Below are 27,122 nucleotides of genomic sequence, written 5' to 3' on the forward strand. Positions count from 1 at the left end.
AATAATTTTGTGACGTAACCAGAAACATCTATTGCAGAAATGTGTAACTATTATTCCTGCAGAAAACAGGTTCTTGCCCATATCTATTAACATTTCAAAATGTATAAATATGCCATTAACTGTACAATGCGATATTTGCTTTTAAGCATATTTATCAACAAGATTTCACATTTCAACTATGGTAAAATAGCAAATACAGACAAGCTTGCAATGTACATTAGCCAAATTCTATTTTAGTTGTCTAGCAACAGCCTACGAAAATATTAGCAATTTTGACAGAAATATAGATGTATAATGTGAAATATAAAAAATGCTTAAACTTCCTCACCAATGTATGCATTTTTTTTTTTAATTTGCATGCAAAAAGTATAAATGACATTAAACATTTGATATTATACTGTCTTTACATGTACACTACCGTTCAAACGTTTGGGGTCTGTAAGATTAAGATTTTTGAATGTTTTTGAAAGTACTCTCTTATGCTCACCAAAACTGCATTTATTTAAATCAAAAATACAGTAAAAACAATAATATTGTAAAATGCATATAAAAAGAAATGTTTTTTTTGTGTGTTTTTTTGTCTGTACCATCACTTTTGATCAATTTAATATGTCCTTGTTTAATAAAAGTATTAATGTCTGAATACATTTTATTTTGTTTAATTAATATTCGTTGCATTATTTTAGTGGCATGTACTTGCATTTACACACTGGTGCTATTTGACTTTGTGTAGATTAATTAGCCATTATTTTAAAAATGTCCAATAAAATTAACCTTAATTCTTAATAATGTGGCCATCTGTATTGTTGAATCTGTATACAGTACAAAGAAGATGTATATAGTTTAAGTATGTTAGTATATTATCATTACATCAGTTCATAAATAATGATACATACTTTGATGAGCTCTATAATAAAACATTTTTACAGCAAATTTCTAGTGACCACTGCTTTTTATACTGTAAATTTAAAAGGATGTTTACAATGTTCAGCGAAGGCTAATAAATTGCATTACTAATAATTGTTTTAGCAATTATTGTTATAAAACCATTTATTTATTGAACTCTTATGTTACACTATGTTATGGAAATTATAATCCTCATGAGAACTGTTTTCATGAGGCTGTTCAGGCATGAGTGTTACTGACATGTCTGGGGTCACTGGGATCCAGGCTGTGCAGTAGATTCTGCAGCTGGTCCATTTCCTCCTGGGCTTGGTTCCTCTCAGCATTCAGCCCTTCCAGCTGCCTCTCCATAGCCTCCATCTCTCCTCTCATCTCTCCCAGCCTCTGTATCCTCCTCTGAAGCTCCTGTCTGAGCTGATCCTTCTCAGCCTCACAGATCTATGAGCAAATCAACATAGATAAATTAAATAATTAAAAATGAATCTGAATGTGGACTCTGCCATCAATTTTTACTTAGATCAGAGGAAATCGTACAGACTCTCAAGTACAGCTCTGCTAGAGGCATTTTTTTTTTTTTTTTTTTTAAAGCCATGCACAGAAGTTGTTTAAGGGGGAACATCTCACCCGTCTCTGAGAAACTGTCTCCTCTAGCTGCCGGAGCTCTTCACTGGCTTTAAGGATCTGTTGCTCTTTTACCTCAATTTTTTTATGCAACTGCTGTAATTGCTCCACAGCTAAAATGAATACACAAAACATCAAAAATCAAAAGCCAAAACAAAAAAGAACACCGATGCATTAGCAAAAGTGCAGAGATGTGGATATTACAGCGGCCACCAAAAAGGAAGGGAAAATTTCCTTCATTATTTGTTGGTAGCACTGGTAATAAGAGCAAACAACTACAGATTGTTCTAAGTAAAGAGGGTAAAAAATGCAATAGCATGTGTAATATACAAATATTATTATTTTATGAATCTATTTAGAGCCTTTAATATAATATGAGGGCACAGTGCCCTTGAACCTTTGTACCTTTAAGATGAGCATGTCTGGACATGTCATGTTCTCCTGGGCTGTCTGTCTCATTCAGGTCCGCAGAGGCAGGCTGCTGCTGGTTTTGTGCACCCATGCTATCCGTCTCTGATGGAAATGTGATGTTCCTTTTCTGACGAGACTTTCCTATGTATGGACTCTCGCTAGAAAGGTTCTCTACCTCCACCTCCTGAACAACAAAGAGAATAATCTCTCTAAAATTCAATATAATCCTGCCATACACAAATCAGCATTGTATGATATAGTTAAATGGACATTCTTGGAGAAATGCCAATAAAGAAATCCGCTATTGTTGTTATTAGGACTAAATTAAAATAATTTGAAGCTTCTGTATTTCAGAATTTAATCATCAAAGATCAAATGTATGAAATGTCACCTATGAACGAATCAGAATGTAACACAGTTAAAGCCTTGCGATGACAATAATCCGATATTATTATAACATATTTTGTTTTAAAAGTGGAAATGAATCAATTAAAACTTCATATACTACATTTTGAATGATGCACCACCAGTTAAAAGTTTAAGGTCATTAAGATTTATGTATGATGATAAGAAGAAATGTTTTTGAGCACTAAATCATCATTAGAATGATTTCTGAAGGATCATGTGACACTGAAGACTTGAATTGCATATAAAATATATTAAAATAGAAAACGTATATATAGTTACACTATTACATTATATTTAAAATTGTAATAATATTTCACAATATTATTGTTTTTACAGTATTTTTGATCAAATAAATGTAGCCTTGGTAAGCATAAGAGACTTCAACCCTAAACTTTTGAACAGTAGTATAAATTTATAGACCAATTAAAAAAAACTATAATTAATCCCTCTAACACAAAAAAGAAAATCATAATGAGTTGTCAATTTTTATCTATCCAAAGCTCTAGTTATTATTAAATCAAAGCAAATACTTACAGGATCTGGATAAAACGGAAGCGGTTCAAACTTGGCATCTATTTTGTGAAAAGCCAAATCCTGCTCAAGCTCATAGTGTTTCTGACAGGCCCGGGTCAACTCCACTGTTTTCTGCTTCAGCTGTGTAATAAGAAAGAGCTTATTTAAACACAACACTTTACATATCACCATAAAACACATCAGCCACACTTCACTGCAAACCTCTCAGCTCAGAATGAGATTGCATCTTAAGGATACGTGTAATACAAAACCGTTATACTCATGGAAATACACAAAACAATGAATGATATTTTAAGATTTTCATTCATTTAGAATGCATACGTGCAAAAACCACAGAAACATGCTAAAGAACATAACAATGCCATACCATCAACATCGCTCTCTAAAGTGAACACCTGAGAGGACAGGAGAACACAATGTTGACATCATACAGTGATTGGTGGGGCACATGTGAATACCTGACAGAGAGAATCCAGCAGAGGAGTATGATGTGGAAGGAATGAAGAGAAGAGACAGTAGAAGGCATGCAAACAGTTTATGTAAATTCACAGGAGTGAAATATACAAAAAAATTAAAATAAATCAGCAGGGAAAGGAAAAGTTTGAAGGATATAGAAAAAATAGCTTTGCCAACATAGGAATCAATGACATTTTACAACATATTCATATAGAAAACCATTCTTTTAAATTGTATTTATATTTCACATTACTTTTTACTATATTTTTGATCAAATAAATGCTGCCTTGGTAAGCACAAGAGAAAAAACTTAATTATTCAAAACATTTGACTGGTAGATTATATTCCTGTAATTAAATTTTATTGTTAACAATAAATAAATTAATGAATTAATGAATACTGTACAGTGCAGTGAAGCAATTAGAATGAATTTGCTGTTCTAATAGATTGAACAGCTTCTGTTCTTTTTTTCCGAATGCAGGCTCTCAGAGAAGTTCTGTTTAAACAGATGGTTAATGAAGCAACAGCACACACACACACACACACACACACACACACGCACGCACACACACACACGCACGCACACACACACGCACACACACACGCACACAAAATAATTTTCAACACCATTCACAAAGTACCTTTAGAGCAGGTGACAAAAGAATGAAGTGAGAAGAGAGTGCTGAACAGGAAATTGTCTAGAAAAGACAGGAAAGGGAAATTTTGGAAAGTGAATCTCTGGGCTCACTGTGAGTTTGTGAGCACAGAGATTTGGAAAATAATCTGAAAACAGACACAAGGAAGATAAAGATTAAAGTCAACATTAAATTATTTTCGCTAACATTATTTCCATAATTAGTCAAGATGTTTCAGATATAGAGCAAGTTATTCAATTCTGATGAAGGAAAAAGAGAATATAATTTTTTCTTTGGTTCTTTGGATCAATATGCAGTGATGAACTGTGCATAATAGCACCAGGACAGTATATTAAAGGATTAGTTCACCCAAATGAAAATTCTGTCATTAATTACTCAAGGGTTTGGAACGACATGAGGGTGAGTAATTAATAACAGAATTTTCATTTTTGGGGGAACTATCCCTTTAAGGCAAGACACCACAGGTAAATAGGGCAAATATTTTAACTAACAGATATCACAACACCTCCCCAGTTGATTAATCGCAGTACATAAAGACAACTGTTTTTTTTAGACTTTTTCTGGAATGTTATGAGAATATGCAAATGAGGCATTATCTAATTAAATATGTACATTATCTAATGCATTAATTTGCAAACATTTCCAGAACAGAAATCTAAACATTTGATAAAGCCTGGCTCAAAATTCCTGTTTCATGTTGTTGACATATTTACACTTACATTTAGTCATTTAGTGACTTACAAATGATGACAAAAGAATAAATATATATAATAATAAATATATATATTAATACGTATTTTGTTAGATGGGTATAAAAAAAAGCTTGTTGTGTGAAGGCCTCCTCATGTGATGACCGAAGAGTGTAAAGACCATCGACTCTACCGTGAGACTCCACCGGGCTGGGACACCGGCAAAGGATATAAGTATCACTTTTATTTCTCCTCTTTTCTACTACTTGTTTCACTTCTGTTTCAGTTTTTATAACCATTTCTTACTATGTATAAGTTGTTGTTTTTAGCATGTGTGTTTGGCAGTGTTATTTCTTAGGATTACTGATAAACTATACTGTCATGATTTGTATTTGTTATCTATTTTAATTTTAGTTAAATAATGTCTGAATTTATTATGTCTGTATAGGTCTTTTATTAAGTTTTTTAAGTTTATTAAGAGTTATTTTAATACTTCAACAAACTAAATGGAAATAAAATTATATATATATATATATTGAATTTATAAATGTGTATGTATATATATGTATGTATGTATGTGTGTGTATGTGTATGGTTGTACATACATATATATAGTTGTTGTTTTTTTGGTGTTTAGTGTTATGTTAGAATCATTATTATACTCTTATACCTTTTGTTCTTTAATATTTTTAATTGTTTTTAGCTTTATTTTTTTTGTTTTTCATTTAAATGTTAAGTTTTGAAATTTTGTTGTATGCATTTGTCATTTTTATTTCATTTCTTTATTTTTAAAATGTGTATAGGTGGTATTTATAAAGTTTCAGCTTTTAGTTTTGGATCTGTTTTTAGTTGTTTTAATACTACAATTGATTGCTTCTGTTGTCCTCATTTGTAAGTCGCTTTGGATAAAAGCGTCTGCTAAATGATAATAATAATAATATAAGCGCTGAAGGTTTCACAGAGAAGGTTTTGGACACCTCCTTTCACTTTTTATCATAAATCAGAAAATGCTGTAACAACCCATAAAAAAATGTTGTGTAATTTAAATAAATGGGATTGGCATCTCTGTAAAAAATGGAAAGTCTGGTGTATAAAAGTGCTACCGAAGTGGCAATGTTCAGCTCAGTGCATGATACATTTTTTTTAATAGAAACAGCCTATATAGAAAGATATTGTAATTGTTACTTTTCTTTCCACTAGTCATGTTATGGAGGCAAAATTGCCCAAAATCTCCAAATTGACCAGTGCATGTAAAAAGCATAATATTTCATTTGACTTTAAAAAGACGTTTTTCTTTAGGTGTTCCTGCCTAAGGAATGCCCTGCCCCTGAAATTAAAATATTGTTACCATGTGATATTACAGTTGTATGAGAGGACAAAATGGTCAACCCTATTCACACTGTGGTTGATGACAGTGAAGACTCCATCACCCACCAGTTCAGATTTGGTGTCAAGTTCTCTCCGGAGTTCCTCACGGCTCCGCTGTTGTTCCTGATGCTGTTGCCTCAGGTTTTGGTTGAGCGTTTCCTGCCGCTCTAGTTCTTCCAGTGCTGTGGTCCGCTCTCTCTGAAGCTGTGCAATCTCTTCAGCTCTCATCTCTAGCTCTTGCTCAAAGCGCTCCACTTCCTCTGTAAGAACAGCACTATACAGATTATAAAAGCACAAAAGAAGATCAAATATGAAGATGAGATGGTGTACCCATGTGAAAGCGCTGATGTGCTTGCTCTCTTTCCTGTGGACTGATTGGTTGTCCATCCAACATTTCCAGTGACCTCAGATGGAAGATTAGGAAGAGGTGATAATGGGGCAGGCTGGAGATGGGGTTTTCTGCTAATGTCAGACTCGTCAGGTTCTTCAGGGGCTTCAGTTTAGTTATCTCATTAAGCTAGGTCACAAATGTAGAGAATGTTGCTAGTAACATAAATGTGCATGAACAAAAATTAAATATCAGTGATTTACTTTTAATGTGAAATATATGACATTAAAGGAACAGTTCAGCCAAAACTGAAAATTCTGTCATTACTTACCCTTACTTCCAAATCTATATGACTTTTTTTATTATTCTGCCGAACACAAAAGGAGATATTTTGAAGAAAGTTGGTAACCAAACAGTTTGGTGCCCTTTGACTTTCAGTGTACTGACAAAAACATTCAATGAAAAACATTGTGATATCTTTTTTATGTTCCACAGAAGAAAGAAAGTTATACAGGTTTGGAATGACATGAGGGTGAGGAAAAACAATGCAATTTTGTTTAGTTTTGTTAAAAAAAATCTGTTTCGAGGACTTTTTTTGTTGATTGGCTGTTTTAAACACATAATTGTACCTACTGAGAATATCTTGTTTCTCTGTAGATGTATAGTATGAAGAGATCTGAGCTTCTTTGCCATCCAAACTGGAAGATGTTCAATGTTGTTGAAGGACAAATTCAGAACCTGAAGATTTGTCATGTGCTCTAGACCTTCAATTTTTCTGTAGATAAATCAAATATAAACGTCAAAGCTTGCATTGGCCTTTAGAACATTGTATTTCAATCTGTGACAAGACTGAAAAGACAAATGTCACATTCTTACCGTATCCTGTTACTCGAAAGGTGGAGTTCCCGTAATTGACATAGTTTCTCTAGTTTCTCGATTTTCTCGATTCTGTTGTTACTGAGGTTGAGAACGTGTAAGCGCTCACACTTTTCAATATACTAAAAAAATAAAAACACACACAGAAATATTACCTCTAATGTTACCTCTCACACGGAGCATTAACCAGATAATGTCCAAATCTTACCCTAAACTGTTTGTCACTTCCTGTAGATGTAGACAAATCCAGAGTCCGCACAAGGCCTAAATTTTCACATTTAGCCAATCTCCTGATCAGGTCTTCTGTGATATATCTTGCCCCCGTATATGGCCTTTTTTCTATGAGTAGATGTTTGTGTAAATGAGTGACACAATACAAACTGCAGACATTGAAAAATACTGGTGAAAATCATTATAATTGAACAAAGAGGATATTTTCACACAATAAATATTAAAATGATTAATGCTTATTTCACTTTTACTCTTCTTTTAAATAAGAAATAATTAACATTTTACTGATGGAGTTCCATAGTTTTAGAGTAAAAGGTCTGAGATAAGAGTAAAACAAGAAAATCTATTACATAAAAGTAATCCGAAAAACAAAACAAAAACAGAAATAATGAAGGCATAGTGAAATCAGTAAGTTTTGATCAAAATCAACCCCTAGGATGCAGAAGTACCCAAAGTTGAAGAAACATCCACTTGTTGAATGAGTTTGTAAAAACGACTTTAATACTTCAGAAGGACCTAAAAAGGCTCCTGTACTGTATGACATATCTAAGCAATAAAAGCTGATTTACCATCATCACTGGGATCTTCTCGAAGAGCTCCATCCTCAGAGATGGCGTTTGGGGGGACAGCTTTGCTCTGGAGGTTCTTGGGACATTTGGATCCCTCTGATGGTGATCGTTTGAGCATCTGAGCCACTCTTTTCATTTTATTCTCATGGGGTATTAATATTATCTGATGCCAGCGAATACGATGCTCCTCCTAAACCATCTCGACTTCTAAAACGTTAACTTACTGCTAACATAGTAGTTTATTTTGCTTTGTTAAAATTGCAATGCAGACCAAATCTGACAAAATGCAAAGAACTATAGTCATCTAATAACTAAAATATTTTAATATATATTAAAAAGCAGTTTTGCATTTAAGTACATGTCCATTCAGTGTTTCACAAAGACTGGACAACTTTTGTTAGCCCAGTTTCCATAGCGACCGATTAGGATAACGTAACCTAGAGATCATCCAGCCACCGTCAGATTATTATGAATTATTACAGTCAAAGCGCATACAAGCCTGCTATGTTTATCTCGTGTTGCAGGTCTCATTATTTAGTCCATGGGTTTCTAAAGGTTTTAAACTGAGCTATCATTCTCCAGCATGAACTCAGAGGATTCGCGGTGATGTTTGGATCATGTGATGCGGCTGCAGTTATTTCAAAATAAGAGTCCTGTGCGTATGTCTATGGTCGTGTCCCCTCAAATCAGACTTTTACATAAACCACCTCAAAGTGTTTTCACAGTAGTGTTAAGCAAAACAACATATCATAACTGCATGTGCATACATGAATAACAACTAACACTTTCATTAGCATCTGTTTGCAACGCAATTTTTGAGGTAAATCGCATGTAATGCTTTTTTGTTTAATGTTGCATATGGATGTGGTTGATAAGAATGGCAAACATAATCACATATTTTTGAGGTACTTTAAAAAAAGTTTTATTTAAAAGCTTCTGTTTATTCTCAAATTCTCAAATGCCTTTTTTTTTTTAGATTATAAGAATAGAGGAGCATATGAATTCGCTCTTCCAGTGACATGCATTATCACTTAAATTTCACAGCCAGATAATAAGAACTCAAATTCAAAGTCCTCCAAAGCACTGGTGTATTGTTTACAGGCAGCATCTCTGCAATCGTAGTCAAGTGGCCACCAGATGACCCAAGCATGTGAGTCCAAAGGAAACTTATACCTAAAACATGGTATAAAGAAAGATCAGTGTTGAGGCTTCTGTACAGTAAATGAGAAACACTTTATAATATGTCATACTAATTAACCCTACAATGCAACCAATTAAGGAATTAAACACATTTTTTATTAATTTGTGGCTTTTAAAAAAATGATCAAAAGAAAATCAACCAACCAAACAAACAAACGAGGACTTACTTATAACCATGATTCACTTTCATCTTAATACTTTCAGCAGTCATGATCAGATACTGCTTGCCAACTTCGAAATTTGTTGAACTGCAAGTTGCCTTTTTCACCAAATCAATTTCTGAATCTGTTTTTAGGTCATCTGTTTGTTCTGCAGAAGAGAATTTAAGAGGTTGGATTGAAGCTGTTATGAAACTTGTTTCTTGAAATTGCTTATTCAAGTCATTTTGTTTTAAACCATTAAAATAATTTACAACTTGACTTGCTAACCAATCATATTCAATATACTCTTGCCTTTTTTGAGCACTGCTTTAACTTTTGTTTTGTAGGTCACGAAATCTCCTCCTGCCTCAGATGATTCAATTAACACTTTAAATGCTGGAAAAAACACACATAATAAAGGACTTGTTACATTGTGCAAAGGTATATATATATATATATATATATATATATATATATATATAAAGTGGTGTGAAAAAGTGTTGGCCCCTTCCTGATTTTTTATTTTTTTGCATGTTTGTCACACTTTAATGTTTCAGATCATCAAACAAATTAAAATATTAATCAAAGATAACACTAAGTAAACACAAATTTTACTTAGTTTAAATTTAAATTTTTTTATAAAGGGAAAACAAAATCCAAACCCACATACCCCCTCTGTTAAAACATAACTGTGGTTTACCTGAGTTCAGTTTCTCTAGCCACACCCAGGCCTGATTACTGCCACACCTGTTCGTAATCAAGAAATCACTTAAATAGGACCTGCCTGACAAAGTGAAGTAGACCAAAAGATCCTCAAAAGCTACACATCATGTTGAGATCCAAAGAAATTCAGGAACAAATGAGAAAGAAAGTAATTGAGATCTATCAGTCTGGAAAAGGTTATAAAGCCATTTCTAAAGCTTTGGGACTCCAGCGAACCACAGTGAGAGCCATTATCCACAAATGGCGAAAACATGGAACAGTGGTGAACCTTCCCAGGAGTGGCCGGCCGACCAAAATTACCCCAAGAGCGCAGCAAAGACTCATCCAAGAGGTCACAAAAGACCCCACAACAACATCTAAAGAACTGCAGGCCTCACTTGCCTCAGTTAAGGTCAGTGTTCATGACTCCACCATAAGAAAGAGACTGGGCAAAAATGGCCTGCATGGCAGAGTTCCAAGACGAAAACCGCTGCTGAGCAAAAAGAACATAAAGGCTCGTCTCAGTTTTGCCAGAAAACATCTTGATGATCCCCAAGACTTTTGGGAAAATACTCTGTGGACTGACGAGACAAAAGTTGAACATTTTGGAAGGTGTGTGTCCCATTACATCTGGCGTAAAAGTAACACAGCATTTCAGAAAAAGAACATCATACCAACAGTAAAATATGGTGGTGGTAGTGTGATGGTCTGGGGCTGTTTTGCTGCTTCAGGACCTGGAAGACTTGCTGTGATAAATGGAACCATGAATTCAGCTGTCTACCAAAAAATCCTGAAGGACAATGTCAGGCCATCTCAAGCTGAAGCGAACTTGGGTTCTGCAGCAGGACAATGATCCAAAACACACCAGCAAATCCACCTCGGAATGGCTGAAGAAAAACAAAATGAAGACTTTGGAGTGGCCTAGTCAAAGTCCTGACCTGAATCCTATTGAGATGCTGTGGCATGACCTTAAAAAAGCGGTTCATGCTCGAAAACCCTCCAATGTGGCTGAATTACAATAATTCTGCCAAGATGAGTGGGCCAAAATTCCTTCACAGCGTTGTAACAGACTCATTGCAAGTTATCGCAAACGCTTGATTGCAGTTGTTGCTGCTAAGGGTGGCCAAACCAGTTATTAGGTTTAGGGGGCAAGCACTTTTTCACACAGGGCCATGTGGGTTTGGATTTTGTGAGTGAAGTGAAGTGACATTCAGCCAAGTATGGTGACCCATACTCGGAATTCGTGCTCTGCATTTAACCCATCCATAGTGCACACACACAGCAGTGAACACACACACAGCTGTGAACACACACACACCGTGAACACACACCCGGAGCAGTGGGTAGCCATTTTATGCTGCAGCGCCCGGAGAGCAGTTGGGGGTTCAGTGCCTTGCTCAAGGGCACCTCAGTCGTGGTATTGAGGGTGGAGAGAGCGCTGGACATTCACTCCCCCCACCTACAATCCCTGCCGGCCGGAGACTCGAACCCGCAACCTTCGGATTACAAGTCCGACTCTCTAACCATTAGGCCACGACTTCCCTTGACTTTTGTTTTCCCTTCATAATAAAAAACTTCATTTAAAAAAAAAAAAACTGTATGTTGTGTTTACTTAGTGTTATCTTTGATTAATATTTAAATTTGTTTGATGATCTGAAACATTAAAGTGTGACAAACATGCAAAAAAATAAAAAAATCAGGAAGGGGGCCAACACTTTTTCACTCCACTGTATATATATATTTACAGTAGTCAACATTTGAAGTGGATCAAAACCTTTCATCAAAGTTGTCCTAAAACCTAAATCCAAAATGCTTTCTTATCTTAGGACAACTTTGATTCACTTTTTTGATCCACTTCAAATGCTGACTACTGTATATGTGTGTGTGTGTGTTACAATGTCTTGTGACTTGAAGCTTCATGAAGATCAGTATTTACCATATTTCATGCTTTCTTTGCACATGTCATTTTTAAGCCGTTCAGCAGTGATTGTGGGATCAATGGTGGATTTAAAGTTGCAGCATTCGGCTAATTTTAAAAAGGACATGAAAATACCAACAAACTGTTATAAAACTAACACAGACACATTAAACTAACACATGTAAATGATGAGTGGCAGTGGTATAGTAAATGCAATGTTACAGGTCAGGATTGACAGAATTGCCCTGGGGCCCATAGAAGTGAGACACAACAAAATGATTCATGATTTTTGTTGTCAATAGTTTTATTTCTGTCCTTTAAATGGCTTACCTGCCATGCAATGGCATTGGTCTCCCTCACAGAGTCGTAACAGTCTGCGGCTTTGTTTGTGGTACAACTTCATACACTTTTTTTCTATTAAAAATCAGATGAGAAAGCTGGTTTATGTAGCTAAAATAAGTTCAGCCAGACTTAATACAAACATTTGTAATGCTATACCTGGAGCATAAAATTCATAAACTCTGAATACTGAGGCTCTGGTCATGCCAACTTCAAATTCCTCTTGAATACGGAAACCCACACAGTATAAGTCTTCTGATGGTATCTGCATGGTAGAAGTATTGTAAGGTAGAAATATTGTACAAGATCAAATACACAACATATTTTATCAGAAAAAGTCAAAAGCCAAAAGTTTGTTTTGCTCAGTGATGCTCACCGAATCTATCTGAAGGATGACTTGGTCACCTGTGATTTCATAGTTTGAAATTCGAGACTCAAGTCCATTCTGGTACTGCAAAATATAGAAACATGTCACTACAATTTTCTAAAACAATGGATGGTTTGTATGAAAATGTATTACCATATCTAGATCTTCCTGGACCGGGGTCACACCAGTCGGTAAATGAATTTCCATCACAGTCATTCCTGACTCCATTTCAATTGAATTTTCAGATGGCTTGTATCTTCACATATAATGGCATTTTCGTTTTAATGGCTTTTACAAATCAGAATTTTACAGACAAGCTTAAAACATGTCATTTCTTATAGGGAGTTCCTACAGACTTACTTTGCACAGGCCACAATCCGCTGTGACAAAAGCATAGGATCTGCTCACCAAGAAAATCTAATTAGCTGAAGCAAGTTCATTTTAAAAGAAAACGATGAGTAGAAAATTAGACCAAAGTACCAAACTTACCATCTGAATTTGGGACACGCTCACGAATGTCAATTGATAAATCAAAATGGCAATTCTCATCGTTTTCCGTCATCTCATAGTACACTGTTCTCAGCTGTAAAAATAAGTTAATCAATTAATGAATTTGGTTCCATGCATAGCATTTTTAAAAACAAGAAAAATCTGGATTGTTGAAGTGTTTATTATATACACTGAAAAGGACCATCTACTGTATAAAAAAATATTTGTGGTATGATAAAAAACATTCAGAAAAGCCCAATTAAAACCACAAAAAATAAAATGATATGATTTAGATCAGCAATTCTGAAATATCAGTCAATATATATGTAATATCAGCCAGCATCATACCAATATGTTGTATATTCCTAATAAAAAGCTCACTTACACTGGCGAACGACACACCAGAGCTCATTGCAGTTTTGATGATAATATCATCATTTTTGGTCACCTTTTAAAAATAAAATAGAAGAGGGGCATTTAATTCATAAACAATTAATGAATAATTTTAGATTTAATTATAGATTTAGATAAAATGATAAACAATTGGAAATCTTACCTCTATTGGTTTATGCACAGGCTTCTGTTGAGTTAGTCTGATTCTGCTGATGTCACCTTTAGTCTTGTATTCAATGTCAACGATCATGTCTAAGGTGGCTTGACTGGCTAAGATGCTGTACTTGGTAAGCGCCTCCAAAGTGAGAATGCTGTCCTGAAAATTTGAGGAAAGACAGATCACATCTGATAAATACAAAATTAAAATCGTACCAAAAAAATATATATATATGACTTGCATTGGAGCACCTGTGTTGAATGGATGCCCCCTCCGTATCTCTGGTCTTGTGTTAACCAGTTCAGGATGGGTTTTGCATAGGTGGAATCACCTCTGGTTAAAGTGTTAAGCAGCACGTAAACAGTAGTTTCCACAGTCTTTGCTGTCACATCAGTGGGTTTTAATAAATCCCTGTCTGGTTTGGACTCCTGCCAGAAACGAACTGTGGCTGGGTTCCCTGAAAATGTGAAATGTGCGAACAAATGGGTCATATTGTGTTAAAAATATGAGAGGGTCTAATCTGTGCAGATTTTTTGGTCAAAAATAAGATTTTACCATTAACTTGAGCCTGCTTTTTGATTTTTTCATAAAGACTGACTGCAGACATACTATGGATGTCTGCAAGCATCAGAGCATAAGATGCAATTGCTCTAGCGTATAAACTTTCAATCTTCTTTGATTTAGAGGTGATGTACTGCGCAGCACGGTCTATAGCGATTTTAAAGGCCTGGAGAGACAAGACAAACAAGTCTGAATGATTTGCCTGAAATATCTGACATTTAGGTTTCTGATTGGTTAGATCGTACCTGTAAGTTAACGTCTGGGACCTTCATAGCATTTTTAATTCCAATCATGACAAAAGATGTGAGGAAAACTGTCTTTTCAGTGACATCAGCTCCAGCACCCTTAGAGAAACAAGACAATCTTGAGCAAAACACTGCAAAATACAGTATTATATCATAAACACTCTTTTTTTACGTACCATGAGTTTAAATGGAATAGTTTGTGATTTCTCAGAGAAGGAGCCATCATCATTCTGACAATTTTTAATCAGCCAGTTGATGGTGTTGGTCAGCTCTTGAGACTCCAAAGGGACGTATTCATGAATGTCAGCAAGAGTCTTTACCATGAGAGCCGTCACCCTAAAAAGGTTTTGCACACAAGTGCAAAGTAGCATGTGAATTGTACTCTGAAATGCGTAAAAATACGTAAAATCACTCCAGCTACCAGTGAGGAAAACTAAGAAACTGAGCAGTTGATTACCAGGTGCTGGCTGATTTGTCCTTGTTCGACCACATGCTAAAGGCATGTTCATACTTCAGCTTAAATGACATGATGCTGGTGATGCCTAGAAAGGAACAGACAAGGACCTTAAGAAGCAAAATGACTTAAGACATTAGCCTTGTTTTCTAAAAAAATGGAATTGAGTTTTATTTCAGTGTTAAGTGAGTTTAAGATCAAAATAAGAGCAAATATCTGCCAGTTGGGCCAGAAAAAAAGCTATTTTAAATAAAAAGATTTTTTTTTTTTCTGATGGATTTCTCAGAAAACAATGACTTAATATCTTAAGTCATTATGCTTCTTAAGTAAATATATCTTGATTTAAGAATGTTTAGATATGTGTACTGGAAAACAAGACAAAATTACTGAGTAAGAAAATCATTTTTTTGCAGTTAGGAAAATGAATTATTTTTAAGTAATTTATAAAACGAAAAGTAATTCATAAGACAAGCAATTAAAAAATGTAATTATTCCCTGTTGCAAAAAACCCCAGCATATGCTGGTTAAGTATGTTTTGAAGCATGGCAGTTGGTTTGAGCTGGTCTTTAGTTAGTCGTGAGCTGGTTAAACTGGTCATGTGCTGGTTATGAGCTGGTCTTAAGCCGGAGCTAACCAGTTTAAGACCAGCACATAACCACAAGACCAGCTTAAACCAGCTGCTATGCTTCAAAACATACCTAACCAGCATATGCTGTTTTTTTCAACAGGGTTATTAGATAAAAATATCATTAAATTATTTTTACTGTTCTATGGAAACTTGTACAGATACAAAATAAAATGCAGATACAAAATAAAAAAAAATTAAAACCCCTGATATACATTATGTGAAAAAAAAAAAAAAGATTTTGAAAAATGACTTAAATGATTTTACAATTCTTATTCTGCTTTACTGAAATAAACATCTCACCAGCTTGCATCTTCCTCTTTAATTCCTTTTCACTCGCAGCAGCCTCTTTCCCCAGAATGCCCCATTTCTCCGTTTTTTCTAGGAAGTGGTAGACGTAGTAGATTGGCAGGAGACCCATGAGCTCCACCTCGGCACTTCCCCGTGGCAGGTTAGTCAACTGTTTTAAACCTTCTGGGTTGTTTATTATTGACAGAAGCTCTCCCAGTACTTCACCTGAACATGAAGAAGGGGTTACTTTTGGAACTTCATTAAAATAATTTTAATCTACGCAGTTTATAAAAGTAACATTATAGGGCAATATCTGATATACAAGTATCATTTATCATCTGCACAAATGTGCTAAAGTTTCACAGGCAGCATACCATGAACTGTCAGAATACGATCCACAGTTGACTTGGGCACAATGTTTGGAGGAATTACATTTTTAAACTCAAGCTTCCGTATGGATGTGCCTAGGAAAAAGAAATGGTGTGAAACTCCAACAGGACATGAGCAAAGAGCATGATGTTACTTTTCAGATGTCCTTACCAAACACTCCATTTGGATCTATTCTTCCACCACTTTGTATTTCCTTTCTAATTCCCTCTGGCTGTGAATACCAGAACATTAGATCATAATCTCGGTCATACTAAACTGATTTATGAGTGGTTTAGTTCACAATAATCATCATTTCAAAGCAGAAATATCATGAGAAATCATAGAGTTCAGTGTACAGTGAAAACACCTTGAATTCAAGACTCTATATTAGACTTTCAGAATGAGACATTTTGTGTATGATCAGCTCAAAAGGTTTGTCTTATATACTAAAGTCATCTAGCACTGACTGTATAATGCCTCTTACCACCACTTTCAATTTCTTGACCACACTCTCAGTGCCCCATTCAGTTGTTAAAGTAAAAGTGAGCGTATGAGTGCCTGCTTCCAAGGCCATGATGTAGAACGTGACCAAGGCCACTGAACGACCTTCTATTAGCCCTTTGTTTTCATGTGGCTTTCCATGTTTTCCCTGTTGAGCTCCACGAAACACACACACTCCCTCTGTTGCCATCAGGGTCACACTGAACTATGTGTGTATGTGTGAGATATAGGAAGATAAAGAGAGAATGAGAACTGTAATTAGTTGATCATATGGTAGTCACATAAATAAATAGATACATATATTGTATAGTTTAGGGGATAGAATGATTTTTTTAAAATGTTTTTGAATTAAGTTATTCTCTTATGCTCACCCAGGCTGCATTTATTTGATCAAAAATACAATAAAAACAAAAAAATATATAAAAAATAAAAATTTAAATTTCTGATTTCTATGTCAATATATTTTAAAATGTCATTTATTCCTGTGAATTTTCAGCAGTGAATTTACTCCAGTCTTCAGTTTCACATGATCCTTCAGAAATCATTCTAATATGCTGATTTGCTGCTCAAGAAACATATTATTTTCTTTATTGTTGTGCTGCTTTTTCAGGATCACTGATAAAGAGAAGGTTCGAAAGAATAGCATTTATTTAAAATTCAAAAACTTTTGTAACAAAGTAAAAGACTTTATTGTCCATTTTGATCAATTAAATGTGTCCTTGCTAAATAAAATTAATAATTTCTTAATACTGACCCCAAACTTTTGAATGGTAGTGTAGGTTATAATGTAAAATTTCTATTAAAAATCATCCTCCTGATTAAGAACTAAAGCTTATACCCGAGTGGTTGAAAAACGCTGATTGTAGACTGAACCCCGGAGCTCAATCTGCTCTCCACGAACCATGGAATAAGGCAAGGGCACATCCACACTAATGTCCTGGGACACCTGAATCTTTTCCTCTGACATACAGATCCCTGACCAAAGTAACAGGAGAGTATGAGAGTTTAACCAAAAACACCCTGAACAAGCTTTGTCTGCATGCACAATACATGGCATTATTGGTAATGAATACTGTTTTTGTGAAGCTTAAGCATATGTTGGAATGCTATTTTTTGAAACAGTATTTTGTTGTCATGTGACCTAGTTATGTGGCATGTGAGTTGCATCCTGTTATCATCTTGGAAACAGATTCAGTCAATTTGCATATTAATTCAATATAGTTTAAAGCATCTTACCTTTTGTCAGTCCAGTTGAATAATGAGTAAACATAGAAATGTTTTTTTTAAAAAGTGGCTGTAATTACTTTTGGTTCTTCAATCACCAAAAGGATTTGAGCACACTGCATTCTGGGATACAGTATTCTGTTCTGTCAGAGACACTTACTATATACAGTACAGTAGTCAACATTTGAAGAGAATCCAAAAGTTCATCAAGTTGTCCTATGACAAGACCGCATTTTGGTTTTAGGTTTTAGGACAACTTTGATGAAAAGTTTTGATCCAATTAGAATGTTGACTAGTGTACTTACTATAAACTTACTAGACATCTTCTATATAGCCTTAAAGGGATAGTCAACGCATAAAATGAAAATTCTGTCATCATTTACTGTCATGTCATTCCAAACCTGTATGCCTTTCTTTCTTCAGTGGAATACAAAAGGAGATATTTTGAAGAATGTTGATAACCAGAATTTGACTCTTATTATATGGACAAAATATAAGAAATTTCTTCTTTTGTGTTCCACTGAAGAAAAAAAGTCATACAGACTTGCAACATCATGAGGGTGAGTAAATTATGACAGAATTTTCATTTTCAGATGGACTATCCTTTTACAGGTTGATGTTCTACTGTAATTTGTGGCTAATTAGTAGGTAACTGACAAAAGTAGATCAGTCACCTATTCAGCCTATCTGATAGCAATTTAGATACATATAATTCCCTTTTCAGCCACCAGGTGATGCTGAAACAAATCATTTCCATCCAGCTTGTTAACTCACCCTCACTGAATACCCCAACTGCTTTCAGCTCCCATGTAGTTAGTGAGTCTGGAAGATTTTTGGTAATGCTTACTAACCCAGACCTTAAACAGATTAAAATGAAAGGTGCAACTGCATAATTAAAAAAATTGTCGTTTATATATTTTTAGGCCATTTTATGTTGTTTTGTTTTTGTTTTTATCTGTGAAATAAAGCAATAAAATCATAATGTTAATTTTGTAAAGAATACTTTTCATAATTCTCTTATAAAGATTAGGATTATCAATTAGACAGAAGGGAGTATGGTTCAGAAAGTTTTCTTACTTGCTGGTGTGTTCCTCCCATAACCAGCTCTCAGGGAAGTAGCTCCTAATCTGAGATGGCATCGCATCCAGCAGAAAGTCGATTGCTACATTGCGTAATGGAGAATTTTAGATCATGCCTTTCTATGTGTTTAGTCATCTAAGTTACTATAGAAGTTCAATATGATAATGATGTATGAAAGAAACACCCATACCTGTGCGACTTAGAATGATTTGATCCATATTCTCTTGGCGAAGCTTCATAGCAAAGTTACAGCATTCCAAGAAAGCACGCTTACACCTGTTCTTCTTATGCAAATCAAAACCTCTACAGATTTTTCAGATAAATTAAATTAAATGTTATATGAATGATTCACGTGAACACACAGTGTGAAGATACAGGCCCATGTTAACGTATATATACACTCTTGAAAATAAAGGTGCTTCAAAAGGTTCTTCAAGCGGTGCTATAGAAGAACCATTTTTGGTTCCAGAAAAGACCATTCATTCAAAGGTTCTTTAAAGAACCATCTCTTCCTTTTTATAATCTGAAGAACCTTCTTTCACCACAAAGAACCTTTTGTGAAACAGAAAGGTTCTTCAGATGTTAAAGGTTCTTTATGGAACCATTTAGACAAAAAGATTCTTCTATGGCATCGTGAAGCACCTTTATTTTTAAGAGTGTAGTTTATGTCTTAAATACAAAAAAAGCTGTATTAAAAAACTAAAAACACATTTATGTAACATTATACATGACATTAATTACAGTAGCAACATTTACTTTGCACATGCACTTTATAATGGAAATCGTATTTATTATGAGTAATACGTAAGGTGTTTATGTAACAATGTCACTACAAAACAAATAGCACTAATGCCTAAAATGCTTTAGAGTGATATGTAATATTAAACTCAGAAAAGATCCCTAAAATATGATTTCATTTAAGAGTAAAATTAATAGGACTTAATAACTTCTTACGCAGGATAAGTCAGTCTCTCTGAACGTTGTCCACAGGTTTCAAGCGTCGGGTTACTCACGATCCCAGATGAGCAGCAACCCTTGTACATTCCATACATTTTGGCTGTAGAACAAACATGTGGGCATAAATGTATTTTGATGATGTTGCTATGATCAAAAGAGTATTAGATTATACTATTTTTCAGCCATGAAATGCTTGCAAACATACTCTTTTGTTCAAACTTTTGTGCCAGGTCAACTGAACGCTTTGGCCTAACCAAGTCAGAACAAGCCCCCCCTACACAAAAAAGAGAGACAATACATTTGCCAGTGTTTCAGAAAATGATCCTGTTCTCTAGTGAGATATTTTAATGTAACAACTCACACACTGTAACTTTACAAACGAGCATGTACCTGCGCTAGAGGTTTTTGCATTTGCATTGGTGATGAACATAAGTCCAACACGGTCAAACACATCAACATTATTTTTGCCTCCTCCTCTTCCACAACCCAAGTCACTTCGCTCAACATGTTGTAGCACCTGCGACAATGAAAAACATTTTTTATCATGATATTCGTTTGTAGTTTTTGTCTTTAAAAGCATAATCCACATGATGTTATTGTCATTTCCAATGAATTTTCTATTTCACCTTTTTTAGTGGGTCCTTGTCATTAGATTTCAGGTTATACAGGGCCGTATCTATGGCAGAAAAAGCCACCAGTGACTCGTCTTTGCTTTTAGTTGACACTCTTAATTCGAGTTTATCTTTTGGTTTGTAGACATACGCTGAGTTGGGAACTGATATGTCCACCTGAAATATATATTTAGATGAGCCAGGACTTCTCAATGTATTAATAACATGAAACACATCTGATGGCAGAGAAAAAGGCATTACATTTAAATTGTTAACACATTTAGCCTTCACATCAATCCACGTGGAGTCTGCTACCAACTCTGCTTTTTCCTCCCCGTACAGGACGTAGTACACCACTAGCCGAGCAGACGGCACCATGTCAGGGGTGATCTTAAAGTTGTGGTTCTGACTCTTTCCACCGCTCCACTTAACTGTGTCAAAGTGCACAACTTTTCCTCTGGAAAGGATCTGAGAAAAAATGATTGCATTATAGCAGATGATTCACTTAAACAAATAAAGATGAATTCAGTGTAGCCCCAATATATATATAACGTAACATATTTGGCAATCACACGGACTGTATCAGAGCAGATGCGGATTAAAAGTTTGGAATTAGTACAATTATTATTCTTTTAAATTATTACTTAATTGAAAAATCTTAAGGATGCATTAAATTGATAAAAAGTGACAGTAAAAACATTTATAATGTTAGAGAAGATTCAAATAAATGCTGTTCTTTTGAAGTTTCCACTCACTGAAGATTCCCGAACAAAATGTATCATGCTTTCCACAAAAGAATTCAGCTGAATTCAACTGTTTTTAACACTGATAATAATACAAAATGTTTACTGAGCAGCAAATCAGCATATTAGAATGATTTCTAAAAGATCTGTGTGACACGGAAGACTGGAGTAATGATGCTGAAAATTCAGCTTTGCTATCACAGGAATAAATGACAATAAAACAAATATGATAGGCTAATTATTTTAAAAACAGTTCACAATATTGTCTTGCCTTGGTGCGACTTCTTTTAAAAGCATTAAAAATCCGACCAACTTTTGATTGGTAGTGGCTTTAAATAACATTGACAGTACAAAGTGACAATTATAATGACTATGATGACAAAAAAATTAAATCAGTTTTAGAGAAATATATAAAGTGAGCCTCAAAATGATACCTAGAATATGTTGTCACATAAGAGAAACTGAAAAGAGCTAAATAACTAAGCTTAATTAAATAACTTGAAATCTGTAGTGACTATAGAGTATCATTCAGATTGTAATAATGCATTTTTTATTATCTTCTTCCTCTTTTGTAAGCCGATTTGGATAAAGAGTCTGCTAAATGCATAAACATATTTTACCTGGTAGCTGAAGGTCTTCAGAGAAAGATAGTCATGAAAATCAAAGTAAATGTTGACATAAATGTACTGTCCAACTTCAAATGCTGAGGATTCAGGTAAATCGATGTACAGGTAACGATGGTTGACAGACTCATATGATTCAGCCTTTAGTTTCAGTGGAGCCTGACTCCAAGAAGGATCTTCTGTCTCAAACTGAAATGAATATAATATAAATGAACTTTTAGCATTTATGTCATATTATTTTGCTTGATAAATAATTACCTGATTAAACGATTGTCGCTGTATTTAACCTACTCTTGTTTATATCACTCAGCTCTTATGACTTACTGAAATACTCGCTGATGGAGCCGATCAGGGAAAAAAAAAGCTACAAATTTGTTTTTACTCACGGTGAATTCAGCTTGTTTCACATTAGCAGGTATATTACAGGTGAAGTACGCAATTCCATCCTTCCGACTTGTACTTGTCAATGTATCCTGGTGCCCTAAGAATTTGAAGGTGTCTGGTCTATTGTCAGCTGTGGTTATTGTTGCCCTTGTCTTGACTGACACACCTTGCATTGGTTTACCCAAAGGATCCTTCACCAAGACCTATGGGTCCAAAATGTCACCAAACTGTTCAGTTGGATGAAACATGTTTGTTCAAATATAATAAAACTACTTAAGACAGGTTTCTTACTCTCATAGCGTAAGGTAGACCTGGTTTGATGAAAGGAGGGGTTGAGATCAGACTCAGTGTGAATGGACTGTCCACAAATCTCACATTTGAGAGCACTGCCTCCTGGGAGATACCACCTGACAATGAAGAGGGGTTTCCAACGTTGTCAAATGGTTGTTGTCAAATTTATTTGCTTTAAATCATGACAATGCACTCCTGTGTCTGTGGAACTAACTAGACCTACCAGTTGACTCTTGCAGCAAAACTCTCACTCGAAGAAAGCTGTTTTCTTTCATGGCACCCAGACTTTGAGGCCCATCAGGCATGGATGATAAAGCTGTCTTGATGTCTAAGTGGACTTCTTCATTTCCATTTTTCAGCTGAAACAAAAGCCAAAAACAAATGTATTCTCAGAACTCAAACATTAAAAATGTTTTGTTGAGTGCACACTGACCGTGTATCTTGCAAATGTCTCTGGTATCATGACAGTTTCTTCTGGTGTACTGTATCCGAACGTCAAGAAAATTTCTGCAGAACTAACTGGTGTTCCATGAGCATACCTGTCAGCACACACATACACGAATTTAAACCATTTGCAACAGCAACTGAAATTAATATACTCTACAGTTCAGATTTGGAGTTGAGAAGATTTTTTTATGTTTTTGAAAGATAAAAAATATTATAAAATATTATTATAATTTAAAATTGTTTTCAAACTTAAAATGTTCTAAATTCAAGTCTTTTAACAGTTTAACATATTTTCAAATGTAATTTATTCTTGTGTTGCAAAGCGGAATTGTAAGCATCATTACACCAGTCTTCAGTGTCACATGATGCTTCAGAAATGATTCTAATATGCTGATTTGATGCTCAAGAAACTTTTCTTATTATCATCAATGTTAAAACAGTTGTACTGCTTAATATTTTTTTTGTGGAAACTCATTTTTTTTCACTATTCTTTGATGAACAGAAAGTTCAAAAGAAAGGCATTTATTTTAAACAATAATTTATTGTAACGTAACAAAGTTTTTACTGCCCCTTTTGATCAACTAAATGCTTACTTGGTGAATAAGAGCATTAAATTCTAAATTAAATTAAATATAATACTGACCACAAATATTCGAACGGTAGCCTACTGTGTTTATGTGAAATAAAACAGGAAAATCATAAAAAAAAATATATATATTATTATTACTTAATTTTTATTTTATTTTATTTTTTATCTGTGTGTTGTTGTTGTTATCTCTATGTACTGGAAGCTGCGACACTAAAACAAATTCCTTGTATGTGCAAACATACTTGGCAATAAAGCTCTTTCTGATTCTGATTCTGAAAAACTTACTTGGCTGAAATCTTCAACGTGAAAGACTCAAAGTTCGTCTCACTGATGTAGTTGGCTTCTGGCTGAATATGGAGTAAAATACTGGGCAGCACTGAGAAACATAGCTTGAATTTAGATATAATGGGAACTAAATGTCTAATAACACTTTTTCTTTAAAAAACAACAACAAGGGTCTTACCATATTCTTTGACCTCAAACTCAGCACTGGCAGTTGTTTCAAAAGTGTTTGCATAAGTAGCCACAATCTTCCAGATTCCATAACTAATGAGATTTACATTGTGAATAAAATGATGCAGAGACAAAAAAGTAATAACTAATGAAAACACTATCCTGTTGAATAGACCACCAGGCTTCTTAACTAGCTTTCTATTCTCAGCAAACTTCAACTGGTTGACAAGGACTAACCGATTGAACCACCACAGAAATTCACAAGCAAGCTGCTTTTCAATAGTGTCACTATTATTCATAAATAAGCATTTAAACATCAGATCAACTCAAATATAATAGTCTGTGTGTCTTACGTTGGCTTTAAAGGTATTTTGAATGGTGGAAGAAGTGGTTTTGCTCCAATGATGTCTGCCATTTCAATCATCTCTACTTTGATACCGTTAGGGTCCTAAATGAAGTTGAAACATAAACAAGGTTCACATATAAAAATCATAATTCAAGTGAAGTATGAGGCTGTGAAGAGAGACACTCACCACGAATGAAAGGGTGACAGGTCGGCTAGATTTCCTCAGCTCCTCGTTGAGGGAGTAAACACGCACTTGTACTAAGAAAACAAATCAAAGGATAGATTCTTTCATTTACGCACTCCATCTTTCTCTTTACACATAAACTTGCGCACTTACACACATGATAGATTCTTATAAAACTGACCCTCTTGTTCGGGTGTGTAAAGCGGCTTGTCAGTCTGGATAAAGAGAAAACCGTTCACAGTAGTGACTGGGATTTTTTCATGTACAGAGAAAGCAGAGGAGATCGCCTGAAGGTAAACAGATGTGTCCTCCTTCGGGAAATCTGTGGGCATTATCTGTGAAACAGAAAAAATATTCATATATGAAAATAATATTCATTAATAACATAAAATCAGTGAAACAAAATGGGTAAAACTTTAGAATACTGTTCCATCATTAATGAATAACTAAGAACATGAGTAAAGCAATATTAGCACTCTAGTAACTATTAGTATCTAACAAGAAACTCTGATTAATGAATTAGTAAGTAATAGTGCTTAGTCAAAAGTGGTAGTTCACTATTAGCTAATCAGTATTTTCATACCTCCCTAAGAACTACTAAGAACTACTGTATACATGTTCATAATTAATATGAATACTACATAATGTATAATTAATTATAAAGGTCATGGTAACCCACTAGTAATGACTCAAGTATTACCAAATTCTTCAGAAGGAATTGCTAATTATTTGGATCAGTATTCTAAAGTGAAGATCATAACAACTCCCCAGTAATTACTGAAATCATTGTAAGCTTTTAAGGGTTTTGTAAAGTATTGGATAGTAATTATTCAGGTGTTACTTGTTACTTCTGAAGGAATTACAATGTTTTTGGATCAGTATTCTAAAGTGAAGATCGTGATAACTCCCTAGTAATTACTGAAGTCATTGTAAACTTTTAAGGGTTTTGTAAAGTATTGGATAGTAATTATTCAGGTGTTACTACATCCTTCTGAAGGAATTACAATGTTTTTGGATCAGTATTCTAAAGTGAAGATCGTGATAACTCCCTAGTAATTACTGAAGTCATTGTAAACTTTTGAGGTTTTTGCAAGGTCCTGGTTAGTAATTCATTTAGCCAGATTTGGTAATACTTAAATCATTACTAGTGGGTTACTGTGATCTTCACTTTAGAATACTGATCCAAATAATTAGTAGTTTCTTCAGAAGGATTTAGTAACACTTGAATCATTACTATCCAAAACATTAGGCTACATATATCTCAAGTCAATATTAGGAAGCTATGATGCTTTTCACTTTAGAAAACTGAACCAAGTAATTAGTAGTTCCTTTAGAAGGATTTGGTAATACTTGAGTCATTACTAGTGGGTTACCATGATCTTCATTTTAGAATGAATTATTCATTATGCATAATTCACATTAATTATGACCCTGTATACAGTAGTTCTTAGTAGTTCACCAGGATATATATATATATATATATATATATATATATATAATATAATATATAGTGATTAGCTAATAGTGAACTAGTTTCAACTGAGCGCTATTACTTACTAAATCGTTAATCAGTTTCTTGTTAGATAATAATTAGGCTACTACAATGTTAATAGTGCATTAGTCATTTGTTCCTGTGTAGTTATTCATTAACGACGGAACAGTATTCTAAAGTGTTACCAAAAAATGTTTTGTAACCGTAAATAACAACACATTTAAGCCAAAAGTCATACAAAAATATCTTCTGGGATCTTCAATATGCAGTCCTACCCGTAAAGTAGCGGAAGCTTGATAGTTATTCGCAGCGTTGAGCTTCAGGGACTGAGATGCATATTGTTTATAAACTGGTGCTAGTGTGTTCTTCAGGTAAAGATGTACTGTAATTTCCTGGTCATAGCCAAACAACTGCACCACCACATTTTCCGAAGCATCGAGTCGCAGCAGTTTAGGTGCAGTGATTAAGTATCTGCAAAACAAAACATTTTGTTGTGTCTGTGCACTCTGAGTCGCTATCAGAGCATGGCAGATGCGAAATACAAAATAAATTGTACAAAATATTTTAGACATTGTTATTTTGCATTTCTGCTTTTTGATAATACAGACCAGTATTTATGCTCTGTACAAGTTTTTAAATAATGAAAATTGCAACTTACACACTTTCCTGGGCAGTAATACAGAAGAAGCCATGAAGTATCCAGAGCAAAAATAAACGTGCCATCATGAACTGTTTGCTCCTTAAAAAAACAGGCCAGGCATTTGCTCAGTTTCAATATCTTGCTTTGAATTACTTATTAGCTCAACTGCCTTGAAATAGATCCCAAAATGTTTCTTGAGGTTTAGGTTTAGTAAGGATAGCTATAGTCTATAGCTACAGTCATAATGATTAGTTGAA

At 34.6% G+C, this 27,122-nt stretch overlaps 2 protein-coding genes across 2 annotated transcripts in view; both read right to left on the reverse strand.

Annotated features, from left to right (window-relative positions):
- LOC306870017 (centriolin-like) overlaps window positions 1–8,674 on the reverse strand; it is a 31,355-nt gene extending 22,681 nt beyond the window's left edge. Inside the window, 10 exon segments of the mRNA XM_079417037.1 lie at window positions 1,147–1,341; window positions 1,528–1,637; window positions 1,930–2,119; window positions 2,878–2,997; window positions 6,113–6,306; window positions 6,377–6,563; window positions 7,008–7,149; window positions 7,251–7,372; window positions 7,459–7,589; window positions 8,051–8,674. Coding sequence (XP_079273163.1) covers window positions 1,147–1,341; window positions 1,528–1,637; window positions 1,930–2,119; window positions 2,878–2,997; window positions 6,113–6,306; window positions 6,377–6,563; window positions 7,008–7,149; window positions 7,251–7,372; window positions 7,459–7,589; window positions 8,051–8,186 — 1,527 coding nt within the window. The 5' untranslated portion in view covers window positions 8,187–8,674.
- A 273-nt stretch (window positions 8,675–8,947) lies between these two features.
- On the reverse strand, window positions 8,948–27,122 carry LOC306870300 (complement C5-like). Its single transcript, XM_079417490.1, has 42 exons — window positions 26,884–27,122; window positions 26,501–26,696; window positions 24,915–25,068; window positions 24,737–24,807; window positions 24,557–24,651; window positions 24,214–24,296; window positions 24,036–24,126; window positions 23,148–23,253; window positions 22,938–23,073; window positions 22,715–22,830; window positions 22,426–22,626; window positions 22,037–22,228; window positions 20,935–21,141; window positions 20,689–20,850; window positions 20,453–20,579; window positions 20,268–20,336; window positions 20,060–20,162; window positions 19,296–19,408; window positions 19,103–19,187; window positions 18,800–18,882; window positions 17,640–17,776; window positions 16,785–17,006; window positions 16,472–16,532; window positions 16,306–16,395; window positions 15,944–16,156; window positions 15,019–15,103; window positions 14,738–14,897; window positions 14,562–14,660; window positions 14,311–14,482; window positions 14,007–14,212; window positions 13,762–13,914; window positions 13,591–13,653; window positions 13,206–13,299; window positions 13,077–13,116; window positions 12,870–12,972; window positions 12,726–12,800; window positions 12,509–12,614; window positions 12,341–12,424; window positions 12,029–12,118; window positions 9,703–9,786; window positions 9,418–9,559; window positions 8,948–9,223 (listed from the first exon to the last, which is right to left on the reverse strand). Exons 1-42 carry the CDS (start codon window positions 26,949–26,951, stop codon window positions 9,082–9,084), a joined length of 5,079 nt encoding a protein of 1,692 aa, XP_079273616.1. The 5' UTR covers window positions 26,952–27,122; the 3' UTR covers window positions 8,948–9,081.

The sequence above is a fragment of the Barbus barbus genome (assembly GCF_936440315.1).
Source record: "Barbus barbus genome assembly, chromosome: 5".
Taxonomy (NCBI): domain Eukaryota; kingdom Metazoa; phylum Chordata; class Actinopteri; order Cypriniformes; family Cyprinidae; genus Barbus; species Barbus barbus.